Raw genomic sequence first — 24539 nt, 5'->3', positions numbered from 1 at the left:
ATTTCCTGGCCCCCAGGCCAGTGCTCCAAAGCTGTTCGCAGCGCCTGTAATTGAGCTCACGCTGGCAGCTGTAAGCTAATGACAAGCCCGGTCCAAGCATGCCGAGCGGGCACGCATCCAGCATCGATAGTCGCCAACTTGCCGCCGTGCCATGTCGCGTCGATGCGATTCATTTCGGGATCCCCTTTGGTTTCATATATAGTTTTTTTTTTATTATTATTATTTTTATTTTTATTTTTGCCATGATCTGGCCGGCACTTTGCACCATTATCTGCTGCAATTGCCACGCCGCATGGGTTGGTCGCAAACACGCAACGCCAGCTCGCTCCCTGCCCTCCAGCTGGCACTGTCTCTCCCGCTCTCTCTCTCTCTCTCTCTCTCTCTCTCTCTCTCTCTCTCTGTGGCCATGGCCATCGTGCTGATATGTTGATTAGTCAATGTTCTTGGTGGCACAGTCGGGCTTCTGCTCGACTTGACTCGAGTCGCCTCGACTCGACTCGACTTGGCTCGATTTGGATCGGCTCGGTGTGGGGGGCACTCGTCATAACTGGCAGCAGTTGGCGCTGTGCTGCAGAGCCGAAGACAACATTAACAACGGGATGACAATGCATTCGTACACCGTCATCCGTCTCCCCCTCATCCCACATCTCTCCAAATGTGCTTTCGATCATTATTATTATTATTTCATCTTCTTCATCTTTCTTCTCCTTTTTTTTTTGGACTGGTGAGAGTTGCGGACTTCGATCGAGCATGCCAAATGAAAGTATCGAGATTAAGCTTTAGTTGATATTTTGGCCAAACATTGCTAAAGAGGTTCAGATGCTGCTCCAAAGGAGTTTAAAGTACAGTGAAGCTAAAGAAGCTGGACTGTACAGGGAAAGGTTTAAATTTGAGTTGGCATTGATAGAAATGCATTTTGTTATGATAAAACTGTCAAAGTCTAATAAAGGTCTATCGATTATAAACTTCATGTTAGAACATAAATCTAATTATTAAGTAACGGGAAAAATTATTCTTGCATTAACACAGTTCGAAGGTCTGTAGAATAGAAATTTTTTAATAGAAATTTTTTATTTATAACCAATAATGCCATACAAATTGAAGTCAGTTAAGATTTTCTTCGATGACAGAAACTTGAGAGATGCAAGTGCATGTCAAAGTAGATATTAAATTTGCAAGCAGCGTTAAAACATGTTGCTTGCATAAACCTATTTCTAATGTCTGCTAAACGCTTAAATTGTTAAATTAAATTTGAGCTCAGTGTTAAAGTACATGTTAAACTTGCAATGAGCAAGAGTCAGAAACAATTTAGATCACTTTATGGCATAAAAGCATAGCATAAAGTTTATGCTATCCTATTTCACTATTTTAGGCAGACAGTCGAAAGAAATGCAGCACTTGTAAAAGTATATTAAAGTACATGCTAAACTACATGTTAAACTTACAAGGAACATGAGTTCGAAACACATGATTTCATTAATCTGACGCCAGCAAAGCAGTCCATAAAATAAATTTAGCACTTTCAAGTGCATGTTAACGTACATGTTAAGCTTACAATGAAGAGCATGAGTAAATGGATCCATATACTTAATGCTATCGCATTGTGGCTCAGACAATTATGCAGCCTGAACTAATTTAGGTCTGCGAACTTGGTATTTCGATGTGTGTGCTCAGCGAACATCAAGTGGCAGTCATCAATGGACGTCTAATTTCGCTCTATTGCTCTGGCCATGAAGCTGACTTGGAATGAGCTTGGGATAGCCGAAGAAGATCAGCAAGATCAGCAGCAGCAGCAGCAGCTTTAACCAATTACAAGAGCAACAACAACTGCGCTAAGCACGCACACAAGGCTTCCCAATTGACAGCGGAACGAAGATGACGAACCGGGAATGGGGCTTGGCTTCGGTGGCTTGGTGGTTCGGTGGTTCGCTGCACGTTTTCGCACTGCCCTTTGGTTAATATTTACACCTCTGAGAGACGAATCCATCAAAATATGGCAACTCGTTATATAGCTAATGCTAGTGGGGCCTGTCGACTGAGCGGTGCGAGTGGGGCGAGTCGGCCATGACCTGTGGCCAGTGGATCACGATTGCGGTTGCGAATGCCAGAAACGGCAGCCCGTTGACGGCGGCTCGTGATGAAGCACGCAAAGGGGGTGGGGTCGGTTATTGGGCTTTAAGCTAAAGCTAAAGCTGCAGCGGTTCAGCGGGTGACGGGCTGTGGGTGGGGGTCTAGGCGGACACTTGTCATGTCGCACGACTAGGCCTGGGCCGTCGACATCTACAACGCAGAGAGAGAGAGAGAGAGAGAGAGAGAGAGAGAGGGAGCAAGCGAGTCGTAGAACATGCCGAGTTTAGTTTCTGTTTGAATTTATTTAATGGCATGACAAGGTCAAGACGCCACTACCACTACCATTTCGACAGACTGACTGCATAGCGCTCCAGGTTGGGCTTTAGCTTTGGCAGTCTCTGGCCCTGGCTACCTGCCGACTGACGATCGGCGAGCGCACAAGTTGGGCCGGGCCATAAGTCACAAAGCAATTACAGTGAATTGCTTTCTACAGGCAAAGAGGCTACGGCTACGGCTTTGGATGCGGCTGCGGCTGCGGCTGCGGCACAGGATCGACTGAAACTCAGGGCAGTGCCGCCAAATGCGGGCAGGGCGGGCAATCCACAATAAATGGTGGAGCAGGAGCAGCAGCAGGAGCTGTAGTTGTAGCTGTTGCTGTTGCCGTTGCTGTTGCTGTTGCTGTAGCAGCAGCGCCTGGCGGCATGCAACGTCCATCTTTGACCAGCGGATGTAAGCGTTGGGTGTGAGAGCGTCGACAACGACAACGACAACAGCGACGACGACGACGGCGACGGCGACGTTGAGCGGCAGCTGCGTCTCTAAAATGCTGATCGCACCTGGTCAACCAGTGGCGGCGTTGGCCGGCTTAGCTCAGTGAGCTCAGTTATGGCATTAGCCATGCTTGAGTATCCACAAATGCCAATGCAATGGGGCTTACTGTTAGGGGGGGCTAATCCAGTGTTTGGCTTCGCGTTGGCTAAGCCACAGCTGAGTAGCAACGATAGCTATTTACATGCTGCTGCAACAATTGCTAGTTTACGGCAGCCTTTACATATCGATATGCATATTTATCGATTGCAATAAATACAAAAAGCTACATAGCTAGTATTATGTGTTTACATTTTAACGTGCCATCAAATTATCATGAAAATTATCGAAATATTAAGATAATCGATGTATATCGTTCGATATCCTGTTCGTTTGCATATTAGCTGCATATATCGATATATCCTAAAAAGTTGATCGATAATAGGTTGTCCAGATTTCTAAAATTAATATATTGATAAACCGTAGATAAACAAGATGTGACTATCGATCAATCATATATCGATAATTAATCGTCAAAACATCGATTTTGATTTTGATGCATTTTTTGCTCAGATTATATATTTGGACGTTCCATGGATGGCTGTATGATCGATATATTGTGATCAACTATAACTTTTTAATTTACAGATATCGATTAGCGATACTATCGAGAACTCAAATGAACATTTTAATTAATAAATGCGCATTGCTGTCCACTTCTTCTGGTGCTATACATACCAAGATATATGAATGCATTATAAGATCTTATGTCAAAGAACGAAATCTAATCCCCATTGAATTAACATGAAACGGCGCCTGTGCAGCTGTTGCTGTCGGCCAGAGTGAGCTGAGTGCAGTTTGTGACTTGTGTTGGAGGCGGTGGCGGTGTCGGTGGCGGCGTTCAGCTGGCCGAAAGCTCTTTTTGCGGACCCCAAGTTTCATAACACTATAAAGATGAAATTGAAACCGATTACCGCACTCTTGAAAACGATCAAGTACCACGAATGCTCGCGGACACATTTTACTCATGTAATTTTATTGCGGCTGCGAATGATTGGCAATTCTGGCTAAAAGACAAACGCAGGCAATGGAGTTGCGATTGAGGACAGTCTCTTGGCTGGCGGGGGCGTTGTGCGGGAGGGCTGGGGGATGAGTATCGGTATGGGTATGGGTATGGGAATGGGAATTGAGGGACGACGATGTCCAGAAAACCAGTTGCCGCTGCTTGCCACAATGGCGCAAAATGACGACAACGACGGTTGACGGTGTTGGAGCGAAGCTGATGATGATAATGCTGCTGATGAAGATGCGGATGATGATGCTAAACGCGAAAACATGAAAAACAATGGCAACCAAATCGACAAAGAACGAATCGAAGTCGCAGTCGAAATCGAAGTTGAATCGGCAGCCAAACAGTTAGACGAGAGACACCTGCCATCAATATGGCCAAGAGCACAGCTTAACTCGGCTCAATCCAAAGCGAACCAAGCCAATCCAATCACTCAACAGCACACACACACACACACACATACACAGGGAGACAGGGACAAGGAGCAGCTAAAAAGTATGGCAATCTCAGCCATCATAAAATGTGCGAACGAGAAAACTTTGCCCCGCCATTTACCGCCTCAGCACTCGCATCCGCGTCGTAGATCAGCCAACATCAGAAAAGAAGTAAAATAAAAAAAAACAAAGGAGAGAAAAAAATAAAAGAGAAGCCACTTATCTCTTCTCAAGCTCAATAAGCAAACGGAACAGCCGCAGTTACAGGAACAGGAGCAGAGGCGGGAGGCGACAGGCGGAAGGCGGGGCAAAGGAGCAATGGCATCGGCATCGCTCACATCTCACCTGGCAGCAGCAGCAGCAGCAGCCGCCGCAACAGCAGGCATGAGAATAAAAAGGAAAATACATGTAATGCCGCATAAAAATAAATAAATAAAACCTTTCAGACGCAACCGAAAAATTCTACACACTCGAACGGGTGCAGGGGGGGGCGGAGGCGGAGCGAACGGCGGGCGGCTGTCCGAGGGGCCGCAAAAGACAATGCCCAAAAGTGAGGCAAAGCAAAGGCAACGCCGCATAGCCAGTCACAGCGAGTATATCTATATAGATGACTGACTGATTGATGACTGCTGAACTTGTTGAAGAGTTTCGGATGGTTCCATGTCCTTCCTGTTCAATAAGTACATCTGGTTAGCACTAAAGGAAAACACGCAAAAAAGGACAGAAGAAAATGCCAAGGCGAAAAAACGATGGGAAATAAAGAACGTAACGAAAAACGTGAGAACACCTTGCCACGAGCAAGCGACATGCAAAGAGTGCAAAAAGCTTCAGCTAACTAATTTATTGTCAACAGTTTTCTTGCAGTGTATGCCTAAAAGTCGCTTAAAGCTGCCACAATGCCAAGTGTTGTAAAATAAATGAAAATATTTGGAAATTTACTTGGAAGACGTTCCTAAGTTGACTGAGGGTTGACCAAAAGAACTTGCATAAGTCTTTCATGTAATTCAATAATATTGCGATCGGCCTAAAGATTATTTATTTAGAGCCAACGATTGTATTAAATCTAGGGAGATATCCTGAACCCTGAATGCTGTTTGCTGTTTGCTGTATGCTGTATGCTGTATGCTGTATGCTGTATGCTGTATGCTGTATGCTGTATGCTGTATGCTGTATGCTGTATGCTGTATGCTGTATGCTGTATGCTGTATGCTGTATGCTGTATGCTGTATGCTGTATGCTGTATGCTGTATGCTGTATGCTGTATGCTGTATGCTGTATGCTGTATGCTGTATGCTGTATGCTGTATGCTGTATGCTGTATGCTGTATGCTGTATGCTGTATGCTGTATGCTGTATGCTGTATGCTGTATGCTGTATGCTGTATGCTGTATGCTGTATGCTGTATGCTGTATGCTGTATGCTGTATGCTGTATGCTGTATGCTGTATGCTGTATGCTGTATGCTGTATGCTGTATGCTGTATGCTGTATGCTGTATGCTGTATGCTGTATGCTGTATGCTGTATGCTGTATGCTGTATGCTGTATGCTGTATGCTGTATGCTGTATGCTGTATGCTGTATACAATATTTAGTAACAATAATAATAGTTATAACAATAGTAATATTATAATAATATCCCTTGCTGTATTCTGGCAAGGCATGAGAACTTTAAGTTTCAATGAGTGATTGGCCATAACAAAGAGAAAACCACTCAAAATATGAATGAGTGCAGCCTATAGTCTTCGTAAATACTCCTACACACATACACACACACACACACGCACACATGTGTGTGAACTTGATTCTGTTTTGCACTTTTATCGGTGTTGGCGATCAACGCGTCGGCAATATCAAAACAAAGAGTCCTGCCGTGCCGCCGATAGGATGAGAAAATAAGATAGCAACAAATTGCCATGGATATGGGTGTCTGTAATCGTCAGATTGGGTAACATTTGCTCGTAAAAGTATCACTGTGAATCGACACACACACACACACACACACACACACATACACACAACAGACACATTGCCATTGTGGCAAGAGGCAAGAGAAGAACTAACAAACGGTTGTCCATATCGTTCAGCGCGATATCGATACGGACTATGGCTGCGACTGTGGCCGTGTTGTACCTGGGAATGTGTGATCTGATGGCCAAAAGCGACGCCGACGCGGACAGTATCAACACCAGCAACAACACCAGCTACTACAACAACAACAACAACATCGAGTACTGACAACCGCAGGCAGATCCATGGCCTATTTCGATTTGAGTGCGCAAAAATCGACCGCTGCGCTGCAGCTGAAACTGGAGGCTGTCGTCGTTGCAGACGCAAAACTGCGTTTTTTTCTGTTTTTATTCAGTTTTTTTTTTTTTTCATCCGCTGCCCCAGAGGCCTCTTTGGTCAGCTTACGCTGCATGGTCAAGGAATTGACTTCAGAGAGCGACCACATACGGTGCCCAGGCCCACCTGCCCACCGCCTGTACAGTGCCGCGTTTCCCTCGTCCCCTCTCCATCTCTCGCTGCTCTGCTATACTCTGCTCTTTCCGCTTAGTTACGCAGTGGAACCAGCATAAGCTGCTGATCCGCAGCCGATCGGTATAAGCCCGATCAACTTTGTCTGGTTTAGTTACGGCCTAAACGTCGCAGCCACCGCATCGCCCGGAGCCAGTAATCTCTCGGCCAGCTCAGCATCACATTGAATCGAGCATTCAATGGGGCGACTGGCGGACCTTAACTTGACTGAACTTAACCTCGAGCAGAGAGTGTGCACAAATTAGATCTACCAGCTGCTCATGACCCGGTCCTTGACTTACATTTAAATACTTATGACTAAATTAAGGCTATGTCGAGTTCAATTTGAATTTAGTTTGCTAGCCAAGTTCAGTTGGCCAAGAGAGAAGTTTTGTTATGGGTCTTAAGCGAAGATTAACTCATTTCGGATTTAGGGATGGAGCAGACGTCCTCTACTCCGCCCATTGATTAGTGTTCTTCTGTTAATGTGGAATACCATGATTCATAGATTACTTCGATTAAGCATTTAGAATCCTAGGAATATGGATTAATAATGACATGGGGATTATGAACTAGACTCTTCTTGAAGGGTTTCTAGACATAGTTGAGCCATAGCTTCCTTGCCTCTATTCGTCTCTTTCTCTCTCGCAATCTAATCAATTCTTAGCACTAAACCACCCTATGCAACCTCAATGGATCCTAACCAATTTCAAATGAGAGCAGTCAAATGTTATTATAGACGACATTCAGTCAGTTTTTCCGTTAAACACCTCGATAGAATGCACATCAAACGAATTCGAACTTATTGCACCGCTTCACCAACCAATTGTTTACATAATTTCTTAGTTCTTTTCGTTTTCTCTTTTTTTTGTTGTGCCGTGTTGAATTGGTTTGGATTGACAGAGTCGAGAGGCATTCGCAAGTGTTTTCGGGCGACACAATTCACCTTCTGCCATCTTCCACTCATACGCCCCGAGGCGGTCTCTGAGAATGGCATTTGGAGGAGGCGACGAACTATTTTTCCCCGTTAACGTGTTCACTTTTCAAGTGCTTCCTTTGTGACTGACTGGCTGACTGCCTGACTGGCTGGTTGGCTGGTTGGCTGGCTGGTTGGCTGACTGACTGACTGACTGAGCGCCTGTCTACGTATATAATGCATGGTCGGGCGCTCGGCCGGCATAAACACTGACACAGCCATGACGTGTGCCTTTCAAAGAAACGCAAACGCGAACCGGCGAATGCCAGTCCTCAGTCCTCAGACCTCAGTCCTCCATCCGCCGTCCTCTGTCCTCTGTCCCGGTCCGAGCTCTCAGTTGGCAGTTCTCAGTGCTCAGTTGCAGTCACAGTTACAGTCTCAGTCTCAGTCTCAGTCGCCAGTCTCAGTCGCCAGTCACAATCGCAGTGTCAGAGCTCGTGCGAGCGCGAAAAGCAAAGATTATAATGCCAAACAACTTCAGAACGTTCCTTAGGCAGTTGACGACGCCAAACTTCGTCGTTAACCCTTGTGCGGATGCATTATGATTTATGCCCAATTGTCACGATGCTCACTAGTCCCAACTAGGCCATAAAACGTCAGCGGAATGCATCATATATGCTCCCATATATTAGGAAGTCTCAGCGCGCACACCCAAGGGTTAATGTTCGATATGTGCTAAAGACCTAAATGCATTCTAATGGATTCGTAAGATGTGAAGATCTATGAAGATCTGACGGGACTCAACCTGATGCTCACTGCTATAACTACCCATAAAGTCAACGCATTGTTAACAGGGTATTAAAAACTTAGCTGATTTGACGTCGCACTCGAAAATCGCGCGCACTCTCTTGTCGCACATTCAAGTCAAAGTCACTACTGCCATGTCGGACCCAACTGACGGGGCCCTCGTAGCAATGCCAAATGCCGGCGGTACAGCTAAAAGAGTCAACCTGGTGGACGTCGACGTGGATGTGGATGTGGATGTGGATGTGGACGTGGACGTGGCACGACACAACGGCAAACGGCAAACGGCAAACGGCAACGACAACGACAACACGACATCATTTTGTACGTCACTCAAAATGTTCGTAGGCTGTCAGGGAGACAGTTCAAAAAATGAAATATATACATACACATTATAACAAATTCTAAAACGCAAAAGAGACACTCACTCACACAGACACATGGAACGACGGCCAGTCAGTCAGCCAGCCAGTCAGTCAGTCAGTCAATCAGTCAGTCAGTTAGTCAAGCTTCATTGTTCAATTGAAGGTGTAAGGCGTATGGATCAGCCCCAGATCCGACGACCGATGTCAGAAACCCAGGACAACCCCAACAACACTTTTTCACATTTCACTCCATACAATGAGGGTGCGAGCGAGTCAGCCTTGCTCAAGTGCGCTTGCTGCCCCGTTCCCGCCGCTGACGATGACACGGACACCGGCGCCGTTACAGACACAGACACGGACACGGACACGCTTGGCTGCTATATGCAGTTCCAGTTGTTGTTGTTGTTGTTGTCATTGTAGAAGGGTCTGGGGCGGGGTGAGGGTGCGGCAAGAGCACCTTTTGATTTTATTATTGATTCAATTACAACGTCAATGCTAAAGGAGGCGCATATGGTCGTCGCCAGGATTGTCAAGTGCGCCACTGCCAATCACATACAGTTTCGCCATCAACTTATCAACTGTCAATTCAATTTTGCCTCTTCTTCTTCAACATCAGCTTCGTTCGTTTTGATCATTTGAATCGTTTATGAGTATTCATCTACGTACGTACGTATGTATGTATGCATCCATACGTCTTTGCGACGTTGACATGTGCCTTTTTAGAAAAAATATAATACACATCTGATAATACTGCTAATTGCTATATACAATATTTGCATTGTTAAAAACGAATTTAAGCTGCTAACTGTCCAAGTTTTAAAGCCAAACAAACTTGAGAAAAGGCCAGTGAAAAGAAGCACTGAACAAAAATATGAATAATATATGAATAGCAGCGGGTATGCACGACTTCTAAATATGCAGCAGTGGGAGAAATACATTTTGTTGGGGTAAACAATAACAATATGATAAAACCTATAACTAGTATAAATCAGAAAAGTTTACAGATCAGAAGATAATAGCGAAAATCGGAATATTTATGAAATTAAAATGTTTGTTTTTGTTATTTTTCAACAATGTCAAACTCTTTTCCATTTCACCTTTATCATCAAATCCACTATGTAGTCGGTCAGTCAGCACAGTGTTTTGACAGCGGACAGTAGTACCTAAATGGTACTGCTAATAAGCCGTTTAAATTTTTTTCGTAGTGCTAATGACAATAATATTTGATTAGCCAGTTTAATTGGTTTTCTATTTTCCACTTTGTGTCAAACGCTGTCAACTGACTCTGCCTTGGAGTATTTTTTTTTTTATACCCTGAACCCATTGAAAATGGGAAATCAGGGTATAATGTTTTTGTGTAAAAGTATGTAACAGGCAGAAGGAATCATCGCAGACCCCACAAAGTATATATATTCTTGATCAGCACGATGAGCTGAGTCGATATAGCCCTGTCCGTCTGTCCGTCCGTCCGTCCGTCCGTCCGTCCGTCCGTCCGTCCGTCCGTCCGTCCGTCCGTATGAACGCCGAGATCTCAGAAGATATAAGAGCTAGAGAGCTGAAATTTTTTGTGCATACTCGTGTATACCATACGCAGTACGAGTTTGCTTTATTTTTTCGATAACTCATCCGATAACTTTTTTATCGAGAATAATCGAAAAATTGATTTTGTTTTTTGAGCCTCATTGGAATACTATTAGACATAGAGACTTCAGATTTACTGTGTATATATATATGATGAATACAAACATTTTGTAATCAACAGATTTTGGATACCACGCCCCCTCCGCCCCCAATTTGCAAAAAACGTATTTCAAGTACTAGAGACTTGTGCTTTAGAATGTACACACACTTTGACCATATGATTACGCTCTGAAAATTTCATTAAGATTGCATGTCTACAAAAAAAGTTATTTATCAAATAAATTCTCATACTATTGCCCACACTGCAGCGCAGCCCAAGCGCAGTCGCTGCTTACTGCGCAGTTAGCAGAGCGCGGGCGCGTGAGGGTGGATGCATGTGTATGTGTGCGTGCATAAAAGAAGTGCAGAATGATAAGAATATCAGCTTGGAGGGTTCAGGGTATCTCCTAGTCGAGCAGTCTCGACTAGAGTCTTCTTACTTGTTTTTTAATATGACAAATCGATACTTACTTATCGATAGCCAACGTAAATGTTTCACAAATTATCGCATATTTATTACATCAAACGTTCCTGAACCTAGTCGACTGACAACTCTCTAATATCTACGAATAGTTTACTGTCTGCCGGCGAGCGAATGTCGTGGGATCTTGTGTTTGCACAAGGCACTTAGCACATTTTTGCCGTATCGTATTAGAGAAGACTCGGATTAAATTTTATGGTCGTTTATTATATTTTGTCATTTGATTTGAATTAACACCATTTCGTGGCATTCGCTTTATGCCGCATTACAAATGTGTTAGCAAAAAATATTCTCATATGTATATAATAAACGGAGCATTTTTGATTGTCATTGAAGGCTTTTGCGTGTGTACGCTGGCTATCGATAACATTGTTATCAGTATCTAATTGTGTGTATATATGCAGCATTAGTAATCAGAAGTGAACTCTATTAGATATATAAACAAACCTTTGACATGTCATTGGTTAATAAATTTGTTTGATTTTTAGCAAAATTGGACTATCGATAGAACAGTTATCGATAATTAGTTATTTATAAGTTACATATATCAGAAAGATCAGTTCCAAATAGAAATGAGCGCTTTAACGGTCTTTAATTGGTCAAACTATCGATAGCTTTACTATCGATTTTTATATGATATCGAAAGTATATACAATCTTCAATACGAAGACTGGAAATATAGTTAGATATGGCTTTTAACCATCCAAACAATTTAACAGAGTATTTATAACATTATTATCGATAAGACTATCAAAGTAAATGTGCCGTTAAAAGCTCGATAAAAAGTCGATTATAGTCTAAGCAGATCATACGTCTGTTATTATCAATGATCTTATATCGCGTACTTTCCATTTTTCAATTAACTAATTCGCACTCACAATCTCTATTTGCAGATGTTGATTTTGGAGGCCTATGCACTTTTCTCAATATGTAAGTATCGATGGCTGCTGCAGCCTTTTACTGATCTGAAGCTTTGGTGGCAAAGATTATGTCGGTTGTGTGTCTGTTGCTTTATGCATTCATGTTACCTTTTTGCCGGTCACTCATAGGCGTTTTTGACAATGTTACAACAGACTAATTTTTATTGTTTCGTAGCATATCTTAAGCGGACCGAGATGCCCTCAGATATGCGCCTCAGATACCGGGCCAACACAATAGAGTCACAAAGCTATTAAAAACTGATATAAATCTCATTAAATGCGATGGTTGTAGCACATGAACAAAGCCGCCGCCTTGCCTTCAATCAATCGTTTGTTTCGCTCCCGGCTACAAATAAGATATAAGAATGGGCTCTTGTCTTTGGTTCGGTTCAGCTCAGTTTAGTTCGGTTCAGTTCGTATCGTTTCGTATCGTTTTGTGTCTCTCGTATTGCATCGCTTCTTTCGCTTTTGGCTCTTCTTCACCAAATGACTTTTTATATGGCAATGTATTTACGAGTCTTTCCGTTCATCTCTCTCTCTCTCCCCCCTTCCTCCCACTTTTTGGGGTCCGGCTGTCTTCAGGGCTTTTGGCTTACCTGTGGCCAAGTGAGCGTATCATAACTCATAAATTTGTCGTCAGGTTGATGACGCCACAGCAAGGGAGGGCGTAAACTGCTGCTCCACAATGGTTATTTGGCATTTTGAGCCTTTACACATTCTTCGGCTTACACAAAATATGAAAATGGAATAACGAAATATCAGATTTGCCTCCTGATAAGCTGAGTTAGTTATAAATTTCAAATAGCAATCTGTGTTCGAAACGGATGGCAGTAACTAATGTTCTCAATCATGAGAAATTTTAAGTAAGAATTATTAAGAGTAATTAAGAGTTCGAATCGATATTTATCGATATGTACATGTATCTTGCAATTTGTTCTCAATCAATCTCTATCCAATTTAAGCAAGTTGAAATTGATAATTTCTATTGAAGTCGAATTTGGTATTCTAATCGATAAATATCGATTCACAATTCTGTTATCGTCAGTACTAAGATTTAAGCAATTAAAAATTATGAATCCTCGTAAAATAATTTTATTTAACTGAAGCTTAGTATACTATGGAGTTTTATCGATAAATATCGATTTGTGACTAGCTCGCTCACATCCTTTAAATAAAATCCGATATGATATTTAAAATGTTGTATCATAATATATGAAGTTAACTGACTCCAACTGTGCAATAGGGAAATAATCGTGCCTCCCTGCTTATCGACCAAGTGTAGAGCCACTGTCATCATCGATCTCATGCATTTCAACTCCACTTGTCTACCTTTTGGTGGCTATATTTAGGACATAGTGGCAAATTCACACCTTGCCTCCCTACCGATCGTGGTCGTTCGTTCGTTCGGTCGTTTTCCATTTGCTATCTGTTGATTTGCTTGGCTGAGCATCTCTGGTGCTTGATTCAATTACACAGGGCTCAGCTCTAAATTGCGTTCACTGAGCCAAGGGTCTTACAAAGCTGTGAACAATACGGAGAATGCCAGCTCCTGCTGTGCTCCCAAAAAGCAAAAGAAACAAAATCGAAAAGAAAAAAGAGCCAACACATTCAGAACTGATCGGGAGAGACATGGGGACTCGGCCGGTACAAGTAGCGCCACAGTCTTAGTCGCCGAAGATGAATATGCATTTGTCGCCCAAAATGTGTCAGAGGCAATGCCAAAAACCGCCAGCCCGTATAGCTATGCCCCATGCCCATGCCCATGCCCATGTCCCTGTTCGTGTGTCCATGTTCGTGCGTCCATGTCCTGCCATTGAGCACTCACATGGATGCCAGCGTCTGTTGGCGCTCCGTTGTTGCCTTAGCTTCCCACCTCTGGATATTGTTGTTGTTGTTGCGGTGTAGCTGTTGCTGTTGGCAATGCAACAGCGGCGTCCGTCAACGATCCTAAAGCGATTTGCATATTAAAAAAAAAACAACAACAACAACAAGAAAAAAAATAAAATTTTTGTTGAAATCACTTTGTTAAGCTTTGTTCGGCGGCAGTCGGAGGCGATCAGAGGCGTTCATAATCAAAACTGAAGTGATGCGGTGGTCACGCTGCTGGCGGCTCTGGCTCGGCCACAGACGGCGGAGGGAGACCATGGGAAGATTGGAGCGTTGGAGCGTTAGCAGCCGGCTGCCGGCTTGACCAACACATCTATATATATATGTATGTATGTATGCGTGTATGCGTGTATTTGTGTATTTGTATATACACATATTTTATATGCAGCAAGCCGTGTTGACACTTTTTATGTGTTTAATAAATTAAGTTTTACAAAATAGAGAGAATACGACACGCTGTCGCTTCTGGGTTGCCCCTCGCTCTCTCGCTCTCTCTCTCTCTCTCTTAGCCAACTCCTGAACGCGTCTTTATGGCATCTTTTGGGACATTCGGTTCGTTTAATGGTTGACATTTGAAATTTTTGTTGGTCGACTTTAACACGCATTTATGGCTTCTGCTTTATGGCCTTCGAAATGCGTTACCTTTAACAAAAAATATACAGGTATATACATATATAGTATTTCTAAATATATATACATATAAAGCCAATAAAGATGATTGGTGTCTGGTCTGGCCCGGCTTGGCAGCGCTAAGCCGAGAGATGAATATTTCTGTATTAATTTTCTGGTGGTCTTTTTGAGAATTATGAAATTTTAATGAATTTCTAGGGAAAGTAAAGGTGCTTCATTAGAACCAGTTGACACAACCAAATGGAAGTCAAAAAGTTTTATAATTGAATTTGTTCAGGTCAAATGTGATTTATTGTGAGTATAAAAGCCGGAAATTTTGATTATAGAAAATCACTTTCAGCTGAAGCCCATTGATTCACACTTTCAAACGTAGTTGGGTGAAATACAATAAAAAAAATGTCATTTAATTTTGTTAAATATGGGCAACGCCTGAAATAATTACACAGATATTTCAATAAGCAACAACGTCAGGCAAAGCCACAGCTGAGAACTTGTTTGGCAACAGTGACAAATGAAACTAAATAAATCGACAGACAGACAAACGATACACATATACACAGACATACATACATATATCTATATATATACATATATATACCCATATATATGTCTCAGTCGAAAGCAATTAAAACTTGGCCAGCGTTCATCTCTGTTGGGCAAGTGGCCAGAGCCAAGAGCGTCAAGTAAACTGGGCTTTGAGCTTGGCGTAATCGAAATAAATGTCATTACAACAACAACAACAACAGCAACTACAACACAACAACAACAATATTTACGAACAGGTGGCAATTAAAATACAATTTGTGCAGTATTTAAATGACTTGCCCGAGATGACATATGTCATGCAAACTGCCCACAGACGACAAACAACAAGCGATTGTCGTAATAACAATAATATCGAAACAATACGAGCTTCAAAGAGAAGCAGACATGTACACATATATACATATATATGTATATGTATATATCTGTATCTACTTATGGACACATGTACAATTGTCAATAACAATATTATTTATTGAAAGTGACATTGTTCAATGCTTAAGTAATCTGTTGTATATCTGAGAACGTTCAATGGGAACTTTTGCACGCGGGCATAGGTAACTGCATAATACTCGTCTCTTACATTTTAATATAGATTCATATGTATTTACCCACCCAGCATACAGCATACAGCATACAGCATACAGCATACAGCATACAGCATACAGCATACAGCATACAGCATACAGCATACAGCATACAGCATACAGCATACAGCATACAGCATACAGCATACAGCATACAGCATACAGCATACAGCATACAGCATACAGCATACAGCATACAGCATACAGCATACAGCATACAGCATACAGCATACAGCATACAGCATACAGCATACAGCATACAGCATACAGCATACAGCATACAGCATACAGCATACAGCATACAGCATACAGCATACAGCATACAGCATACAGCATACAGCATACAGCATACAGCATACAGCATACAGCATACAGCATACAGCATACAGCATACAGCATACAGCATACAGCATACAGCATACAGCATACAGCATACAGCATACAGCATACAGCATACAGCATACAGCATACAGCATACAGCATACAGCATACAGCATACAGCATACAGCATACAGCATACAGCATACAGCATACAGCATACAGCATACAGCATACAGCATACAGCATACAGCATACAGCATACAGCATACAGCATACAGCATACAGCATACAGCATACAGCATACAGCATACAGCATACAGCATACAGCATACAGCATACAGCATACAGCATACAGCATACAGCATACAGCATACAGCATACAGCATACAGCATACAGCATACAGCATACAGCATACAGCATACAGCATACAGCATACAGCATACAGCATACAGCATACAGCATACAGCATACAGCATACAGCATACAGCATACAGCATACAGCATACAGCATACAGCATACAGCATACAGCATACAGCATACAGCATACAGCATACAGCATACAGCATACAGCATACAGCATACAGCATACAGCATACAGCAGTTGTCATATCTTTTTCTTTATTTCCTATAACATTTTGCTCTTTTCATCTCTTGCAATTCTCAATCTGTTAAAGCAGCATAAAGCATACAGTCGTTGTCTCCAATAACATTTTTCGTTTTTCATCTCTTGCAATTCGCAACCTGTTAAAACAACAACTAAATTGTCTCAGTTCGCTATTTGACTCAGTCGCAGCGCTGCTCGTGTTGACGCATTTGCGACAAGGTGTTGTTGCTCTCGTTGGCAATACGCATACCACTATTCGATATACCTATTTAGGTGATATTAGGCGCAATTTGTGCTCGTCTCGTTGCTTAATGATCGGCTAATGCTGCTTACCATTTGGGAACGATGTTGAACGATGACGAGGCCGTTCCCAATCATAATTTGCGTATCCGAGTCGCACAATGATAGCGATGGCGATGGCGATCGCGATCGCGATCGCGATCACGAGCTGTGACTTGGGTTGGGGCACGGGCTGGTAGGGGGGGTCTGGCTAGCTCTATGGCTGGTGCCATGGCGGTCTTTGGCTAGACATCGACATGGAGATCGCCTCTTGTGCGGCGCACAAGAATGTGACATGGGAATTTGAAGTGGAAGTGGCCATGGTCGACAGCACGAAGACCGTCAGAGCGTCAGCGTCTTCTTCTCGTATTGGCACTGGTGCTTGTCTCTTCCTCTCCCTCTCTCTCTCTCTCTCACTCTGCGTGTGTGTGTGTACATTGTCATGTCACGCCGGGGCAACTCTAGAGCGCGGCTCGTTCAGCCAAATGTCCACTCTGTGTGTCCAGTGACTGTCTGTGCGGCATCGTTACCATCGCTCTTAAAAACGTGAAGTGTCCACTCAGAATTTGTCACATCATTATTCTTATTTTTCTTTTAAATAATCATATTTACACACACGCACACGCTTACACACACACACACACACACACGCAAAATACGTGGCAGTTGGCTGTGGTGCGCCTGGGAGGTCTTTTGGCCACTTCGTTAGGCCGTTTCGGTGGAACTCCTTGAGCATCAGCAGTGGACAATGTTTCACATGGAGACAGCAACAGTGACAGCGACGGGTGCGTGTTGCCCCCAACGAAGGGCCAAGGGGCGGGGCGCAGGGAGAGGGCCACGAGAGTTGTGCACCACATCGATGACAAGACACGAATTCGAATCGAACGTTTACGAGCCAGGCGAATAAGCCCTAAAGATATAATTTATTATACTTACAGATCATGTGACAATTAATTATATATTGCGAATGGGAAATGATAAATAATAATTAAGGGAATTTAGATGTTTAAATGAATTTATAAAGCTAAAGCTTAATACGTGAATGAGCGAATAAAGAAAAAGGAGAGCGAGAACGAGAGGGAGAGCTAGAGAGAGTTAAGCAGAGATGAAGGGGGTGAGCAATAGGTAGAGAGAAAGAGACAAAGAGAGACAGATTTAAAACTTCAGTGAGAAAAAGAGAGAGAGAGCATCAGAGAATTTGCTTTGCTGCTTTTCTTTCCTCTCTCTCTCTCATTCTCTCTACTGATCTCTCTTTTTCTTTTTCGCAATCGCTACCTCTCTCTTTCCGTAACCTTCACTTGCTCTCCTCTCTCTCTCTCTCTCTTGCTCTCTATCTCTCACTCTCTTCATTCTGCTTTCCCTTACTCTATATTTCCCATCTTATCTCCCCCTATTCTCAAACTCAGTAGGTCTCGCTCTTTATTTCTCTCTCACGCACTCTCACTGAATCTAGCTTTAGCTCTAGGCTTCAGTCATTGTAATACATTTTAGTCGAATAGATCTAAAATAAATTTATTTATTTATTATTATTTATTTTTTTCATTGCAGCTCCGAAAATTATTGCAATATTTTGGAAGCAAGACCAACGAATCAATCTGGATCTGCAACGGAAACATACTATATCAGTGTCTAGTCTAACGTATTGTCACAACTCTATATAGATTAACGGTAGCTAGTAAGGCAGACGCTCTTGATGAATATTGGCCAGGAAGATCATACGCAACACTCGCAGCAGTCGCACACACATCCACACCCACATCCGCATCCACATTCGCATCAGCAGGCGATCGGCAATCGCAGCCGCAGCCGCAGCCGTAGCGCAGATCCACACAGTGTCCCGGGTGCCGTTGCTGCTGGGGCCGCTCCATCTGACCATCCCGGCCTGCTGCTTGGCTACCGCTATACGCTGCCGCCCGGCCATGATCATCGACTGCACATCGAGCAGCTCAGGCGCTCCGCTGGGAGCGAGCGGCAAGTGAGAAGTCCCCACAGCAGTTCCATGGTTATGACACCCAGTCGACGCAGCTCGCCGTCGCCGTTGCCGCTGCCGCTGCCGACGCGCCATGCACTAAGCGCTGGCTCCGTTGGCCCAACTGCCCAGCAGACCCAGTCCCAGTCCCAGACCCAAGCTCAGGCTCAAGCACAGGCCCAGGCCCAGGCTCATGCACAGACACCGACCCAGACGCAGTGCATGAACGCTCACTTTTTACACTTCCAGTCGCAGCTGCATCAGAAGCTATCCGCCAGCTACTTTCGCAACCAGCCCTCGCCATCGCCAACGGAACGTGAACGTGAACGTGAACGAGAGCGCGATCGGGAGCGCAACATTTGCGGCACCGGCTCTGGATCCGGCACATCGCCGCCGGCGACGAGCATGAGCGCAGCGCATCTGAATCCGTTGAGCGATCTGCAGAATATGCAGCCCTTTGACTTTCGCAAAATCAACTCGTTCGGTGGGCCGCCGAACGCGACGGATTTCGTGCACCACCAGCATCTGCAGCAGCAGGCGGCGGTGCTGGCGCAGGCGCGTCGCCGCATCAATGAGGCGACCACAGCGGGCGGGAAGAACGCTGCGATGGCAGCGGCGGCGGCAGCTGCTGCGGCTGCTGCCCAGAGCAATCAGTTCTTTAGCGCCATGGCCATGGCTGGGCATCCGTTGCCGTATCACTTGCCACCACCGCCACCCCCACCGCCGCCACCGCCGCAGCAGCAACAGCAGCAGCAGCAGCAGCAACAACAACAACAACAGCAGCAGCAATCGAACAACAATCAGGTGTCGTTGGCCGGCAGCGTCCCAGAACTTAGTCACGGCCATGGGCCGCACTCGCCAAATCACGCACAGATGAATCACAGTCACAGTCACGGCCACAGTCACGGCCACGGTCACGGCCACGGCCATGGCCACAGTCACAGCCAGTATCACCAGCACTCGCATTCACATCATCACAAGGCCGGACAACCCACCTCGCCGGAGGATTCGAGCATCTCGAGCAAATCTCGTCACTTGGCCGCCGCCATGGCCGGCGACAAGTCGAACAGCAGCTGCTCCTCGTCCAGTGCGTCGGGCACACAGCCGACTAGCGGATCGCAGCGCTTGACACGCCTGGCCCTGGCCTCCGGCTCTGGCTCGGGCACCGGATCCGGCTCGAATATGCGCGCCAGCCGCAAATCGGGCCACTCGCCGGGCAGCAAGCGCCAATGGGGCACGATGCCGGCCAACCTGGGCACGCAGTTCATCAATCCAGTGACCGGCAAGAAGCGCGTCCAGTGCAATGTCTGCCTGAAGACCTTCTGCGACAAGGGCGCCCTCAAGATCCACTTCTCGGCGGTGCATCTGCGCGAGATGCACAAGTGCACGGTGGACGGCTGCAGCATGATGTTCAGCTCGCGGCGTTCGCGCAATCGTCACAGCGCCAATCCGAATCCGAAGCTGCATTCGCCGCACTTGCGCCGCAAGATCTCGCCCCATGACGGACGCAGCGCTCAGCCGCATCCGCTGCTGCTGCAGGCGCCGAACGGCATCATGGCGGGCCTGGGCCCGTTCGGCAGCTTCCCGCTGCTGACACCGCCGCCCGATCTGCGACACCATGCGATGGGCGGCATGGAGCTGAAGCATGGCCAGGACTATCTGCGGCGCTCCTACATGGACAGCAACGGCATGCTCGGCCGCTACGAGGGACAGCGCCGCAAGACGGCGCTCGAGCCGGGCGACGAGGAGGATGACGATGATGAGATACTCGAGGTGGGCATCCACATGCCCGATGACGACGACGATGATGACGAGGCGGATGGCGAGGGGGATGGCGACGATGATGACGATGATCCCGATGGAGATGGCATTGTTGTGGTCGGAGATGAGCTGGACAGCATTCCCGACAAGGACAAGCACAGCCACGACGATTATATGCTGGACAATGGCAACGAGAGCGACGAGCGCTCCACCTCGGCCATCTCCAGCCACAGCCTCAGTCACAGTCTCGGTCACAGTCACGCTCACAATCTCAGTCAGAGTCACAATCTCAGTCACAGTCACAGTCAAACCAAAGAACAACAACAGCCAAGCCCATGTCCGAGCAAAGCTGAGCCGGAGGCTGATGAACAGCACGAGGACTCACAGAGCCTCACCGACTCCTCGCACGCCCTCGGCCAGACGACGGCGAGCAAACGCAAACGCAAAAGCCAAAATCCGGTGCGCTGCACCGTGCAATCGGATGAGAACTCTTGCGACAATTCACTGGATAACTACGATGTGGCCGCCGACCTGTCCATTAAGAAGATCAAGCTCAAGGAGGAGGATGTGGATGCAGTGGCTGCCGCAGCAGCAGCCGCCGCAGCAGCAGCCGCAGCCGCAGCAGCAGCCGTAATTGGAACAGATGCGCCATTGGCCGCCCAGCTGGGCGCAACAGCCAAAGAAGCCGAGGTGTTAACCGGCTCCACAGAGTCCACCAAGGCGATACCCTCGCCCCCGCTGACGCCCTACACCAGCGAGGCCAAGTCGCACATTAAGATGGAGCTCGAAGACGACGACGAGGAGGAGGTGCAGCAGCCAAAGGCTGTGCCACAGTCGGATCCATACGGCCACCCAGACGAGGCAGTTGGCACGCTCGATCTGTCGCTGAGCACGACCAGTGGCTCGATTATCAAGCAGGAGCCGTTGGATGAGCTGGCCCTGAGCTATGGCGCCGATGCGGACGAGAATCGTTATATGCGCATCAAGCAGGAGCTGCTGGGCGACGATGAGCCCAGCTTTGGTCGCGCGGCGGTCGAGGAGTGCCTGAGCAAGACCAGCAACAACAACAACATCATATTGACTGAAAACCTGACGAGCAAGAGCCGCGACTCCAATGGCAGCATCAAGGCAAAAGCGGAGCGTGTACGAGAGTCCGAGCACGAACCAGAACCGGAAGCAGAACCACCAGAGCCTGAGCCCGAACCGGAGCCAGAGCCCGAACCAGAGGTACCCATCGACAAGGAGAATCCATTGAAGTGCACCGCCTGCGGTGACATCTTTCAGAACCACTTCCACCTGAAGACCCACTACCAAAGCGTCCACCTGAAGCTCCATCACAAGTGCAACATCGACGGCTGCAATGCGGCCTTCCCCTCGAAGCGCAGCCGCGATCGCCACAGCTCGAACCTCAACTTGCATCGCAAGCTGCTCTCCACCAGCGACGAGCACAATCTGCTGCTGCCGCCCGATCCGCTGCTGGAGCTGATGAACATCAACAACAACAAGGCCTTCGGTAGTGCTGGCGTAGCCGCAGGCGGTCCCGTTGCCGCAGCCGGTGGCATGCCCAGCAACATTCACGCCGAGATTTTGGCACGCATCTGTGCGGGCGCACACGGGCTAAGCATGCCGCTCTGTTTCGAGGCACTGCAGCATCGTTTCCATGCTGGCCCCGGCCACGGCCAGGTGCCTGTTGGATTCGCTGATCCGAATGTCAATGTCAATGCGACTCCGAATCCGAATCCGAATCCGGGCTTCATGCCGGCAACCGATCCACGTCTGCTGCTCAATCATGCCAGTAATCCGCTGCTCTTCCCCGGCCTGCGACTGCCGCGCTTCCCACCCCTGACGCACCACATGCTGGCGGGCGCCAGCACCCTCAGTCCGTTCTGCCGTCGCACCTCTTCCGATTCCAACTCCCAGCACTCGATAACCCCGCCCGTTGGCGCACGCGGCTGCGATAGCGGCTCGCTGATGGGCTTGGGTCCGCGTTCCGGCTCCGGATCTGGTTCGCCCGACTACGATGCGCAGGCGAATAATCATGGGCATCCGCTGGCGCACACGCACATGCACAAGCAGCCGGCCGGCGAGGAGGCCGAACAGAGCCAGCGGCAGTCGCCGGACCGCATATCATGACCATGTACCTCGTACTATGCCAGGGCGCTGGCATTTTATCACTGAAGGATCGTTGTCGGACAGCAACAACTCATACATGCAATATCAGGCTAAAACTTAGGACTACACAGCATTGCTCATAATCATAATCGATTAATCGATAGGTCGACTTATCGATCGAACAAGGAAGAGAAGGAAGTATTCGCAATCCAAACTGCAGCTTGGCTCATCGGCGCTCATAAATAAACAATACTTTTACTAGGCTAATATAAAACATTAGATGGATCAACTAGCATTTTTTTTTTCTATATATATATATAAACATACATATATATATATACATAAAATAATGAAACCCCCATTTTTTTTGGAACTTGTATTTATAAAAACTGTTGTTTTGTGTACAAGCATGAAATTGTAGAGAATTGAGTAATAATAAAAATAATTATAATAATAATCATCATCATTGCAGCAATAATGATAATACGTATTATAATGATAATGACGAGAAGAGCGAATAATAAAGCAAATTAATATATTAATTAATAACGATATATATTGTTAGTGATACTCGATTATGTAAGCATAGCCTCTAAGCGCATACTTAACATAGATATGTGTGGGTGGGTGGTGTCGACTACTACTACAACTATGAATGGTTTTTTTTTTTTTTTTTTTTTTTTTTTTTTTTTTTGTGATTGATTTGTGTGGAGAATCCCAATATGTATTGTATGATAACAAATTGAAAACGAGTCAACGATAATGATGATGATAATGAACAAAATGCTTTCAATGGGGCAAACTAAACTGATTACCAATTACTGTATCGATATGATCTATCTTCCTAGTTTATATAAATGTTTTTTTTTTCTGTTGTCTTCTTTTACGAGAATCCTAGAGTATCATATAGTGGGATAGTTCTGAAGCAGTAACCAGGCAAATACCTTCAACTCATATTTAAGCTATATATGTTTGCAATAAAATATCATGAAAAATATAAAAACAAAAAAAAAACCAAGCAATGCATTTTTATATTTGGTGCGAATCGGGGCAGCTAAGATGGAAATATATAATTACCAACTTGACAGGCCTGGAAGAAGAAGAACGAGAAGCTCATTGACTAGTTAAAGGTTGTATGTGGCCAGAAAAGGATTGGATTGCAGTAGACCGTACCAAGAACCGTGCCTTAAGAATCCATTCAATTTGGAAATACATTAATGTTCAATGGAAAAGTACGTGGCAAACCCAGTCAGCCTATCCGTCTGTCCGTCTCATCTGTCAATCTAAAGGAACATAATAATAAGACAAGTCATATAGAGAGTACGTATAGAGGGTGCATCTAGGATTTTCTACAACTAATTTCCAGGAGCAAAGCTCAGATTGCAGTGGGTTGTAGAGCGCTGGGGTGTGTGTTTGCATATTACATATATAAGTATAAACGATGATTGGAATAGACGCGACGCATAGAGCTCAGGGTGTCTCGCAGTTCTCTTCACTTTCCACTGCAAAGTACTCACAGATTAGTTAAGATAACTAGACAACGAAAATTCTAACTTAAATTCTATTATGAATAGCAAATTTTTGTCGGATCTTATGACCATTCATGGCAAAGGAAATACCAATAAAGAACCCCTAGTCAAAACATAAACAGTGATTCTGATATGCTTGCATGCAAAGAGCATAGAAACCTATCCATAGATCTGTTATATATTATCCAAAACTCTTAAATAGATATGGTAGTTACCAAGCAAAATTCTTCAATATAATATTAAATCTATATATTTGC

The 24539-nt window shown here is 45.3% G+C and overlaps 2 protein-coding genes across 2 annotated transcripts in view; both read left to right on the top strand.

The window, feature by feature from the left end:
* The window catches only part of disco-r (disco-related basonuclin zinc finger protein), a 32647-nt gene extending 9556 nt beyond the window's left edge, over positions 1–23091 (top strand). The window contains exons 2-3 of the mRNA XM_089263471.1: positions 12032–12068; positions 18460–23091. Of these exons, the coding sequence (XP_089119597.1) occupies positions 18605–22774 (4170 nt within the window). The 5' untranslated portion in view covers positions 12032–12068; positions 18460–18604 and the 3' untranslated portion in view covers positions 22775–23091. The remainder of the gene's footprint in view (positions 1–12031; positions 12069–18459) is intronic.
* The window catches only part of LOC115564576 (uncharacterized), a 122990-nt gene that overhangs the window by 46379 nt on the left and 52072 nt on the right, over positions 1–24539 (top strand). The window lies entirely within an intron of this gene.

This window comes from Drosophila navojoa, chromosome X (genome assembly GCF_054131105.1).
Source record: "Drosophila navojoa isolate 15081-1374.11 chromosome X, UAZ_NAV_1.0, whole genome shotgun sequence".
Lineage (NCBI taxonomy): Eukaryota > Metazoa > Arthropoda > Insecta > Diptera > Drosophilidae > Drosophila > Drosophila navojoa.
The sequence above is the reverse complement of the archived record's forward strand: the minus strand, read 5'-3'. Positions and strand labels throughout refer to the sequence as shown.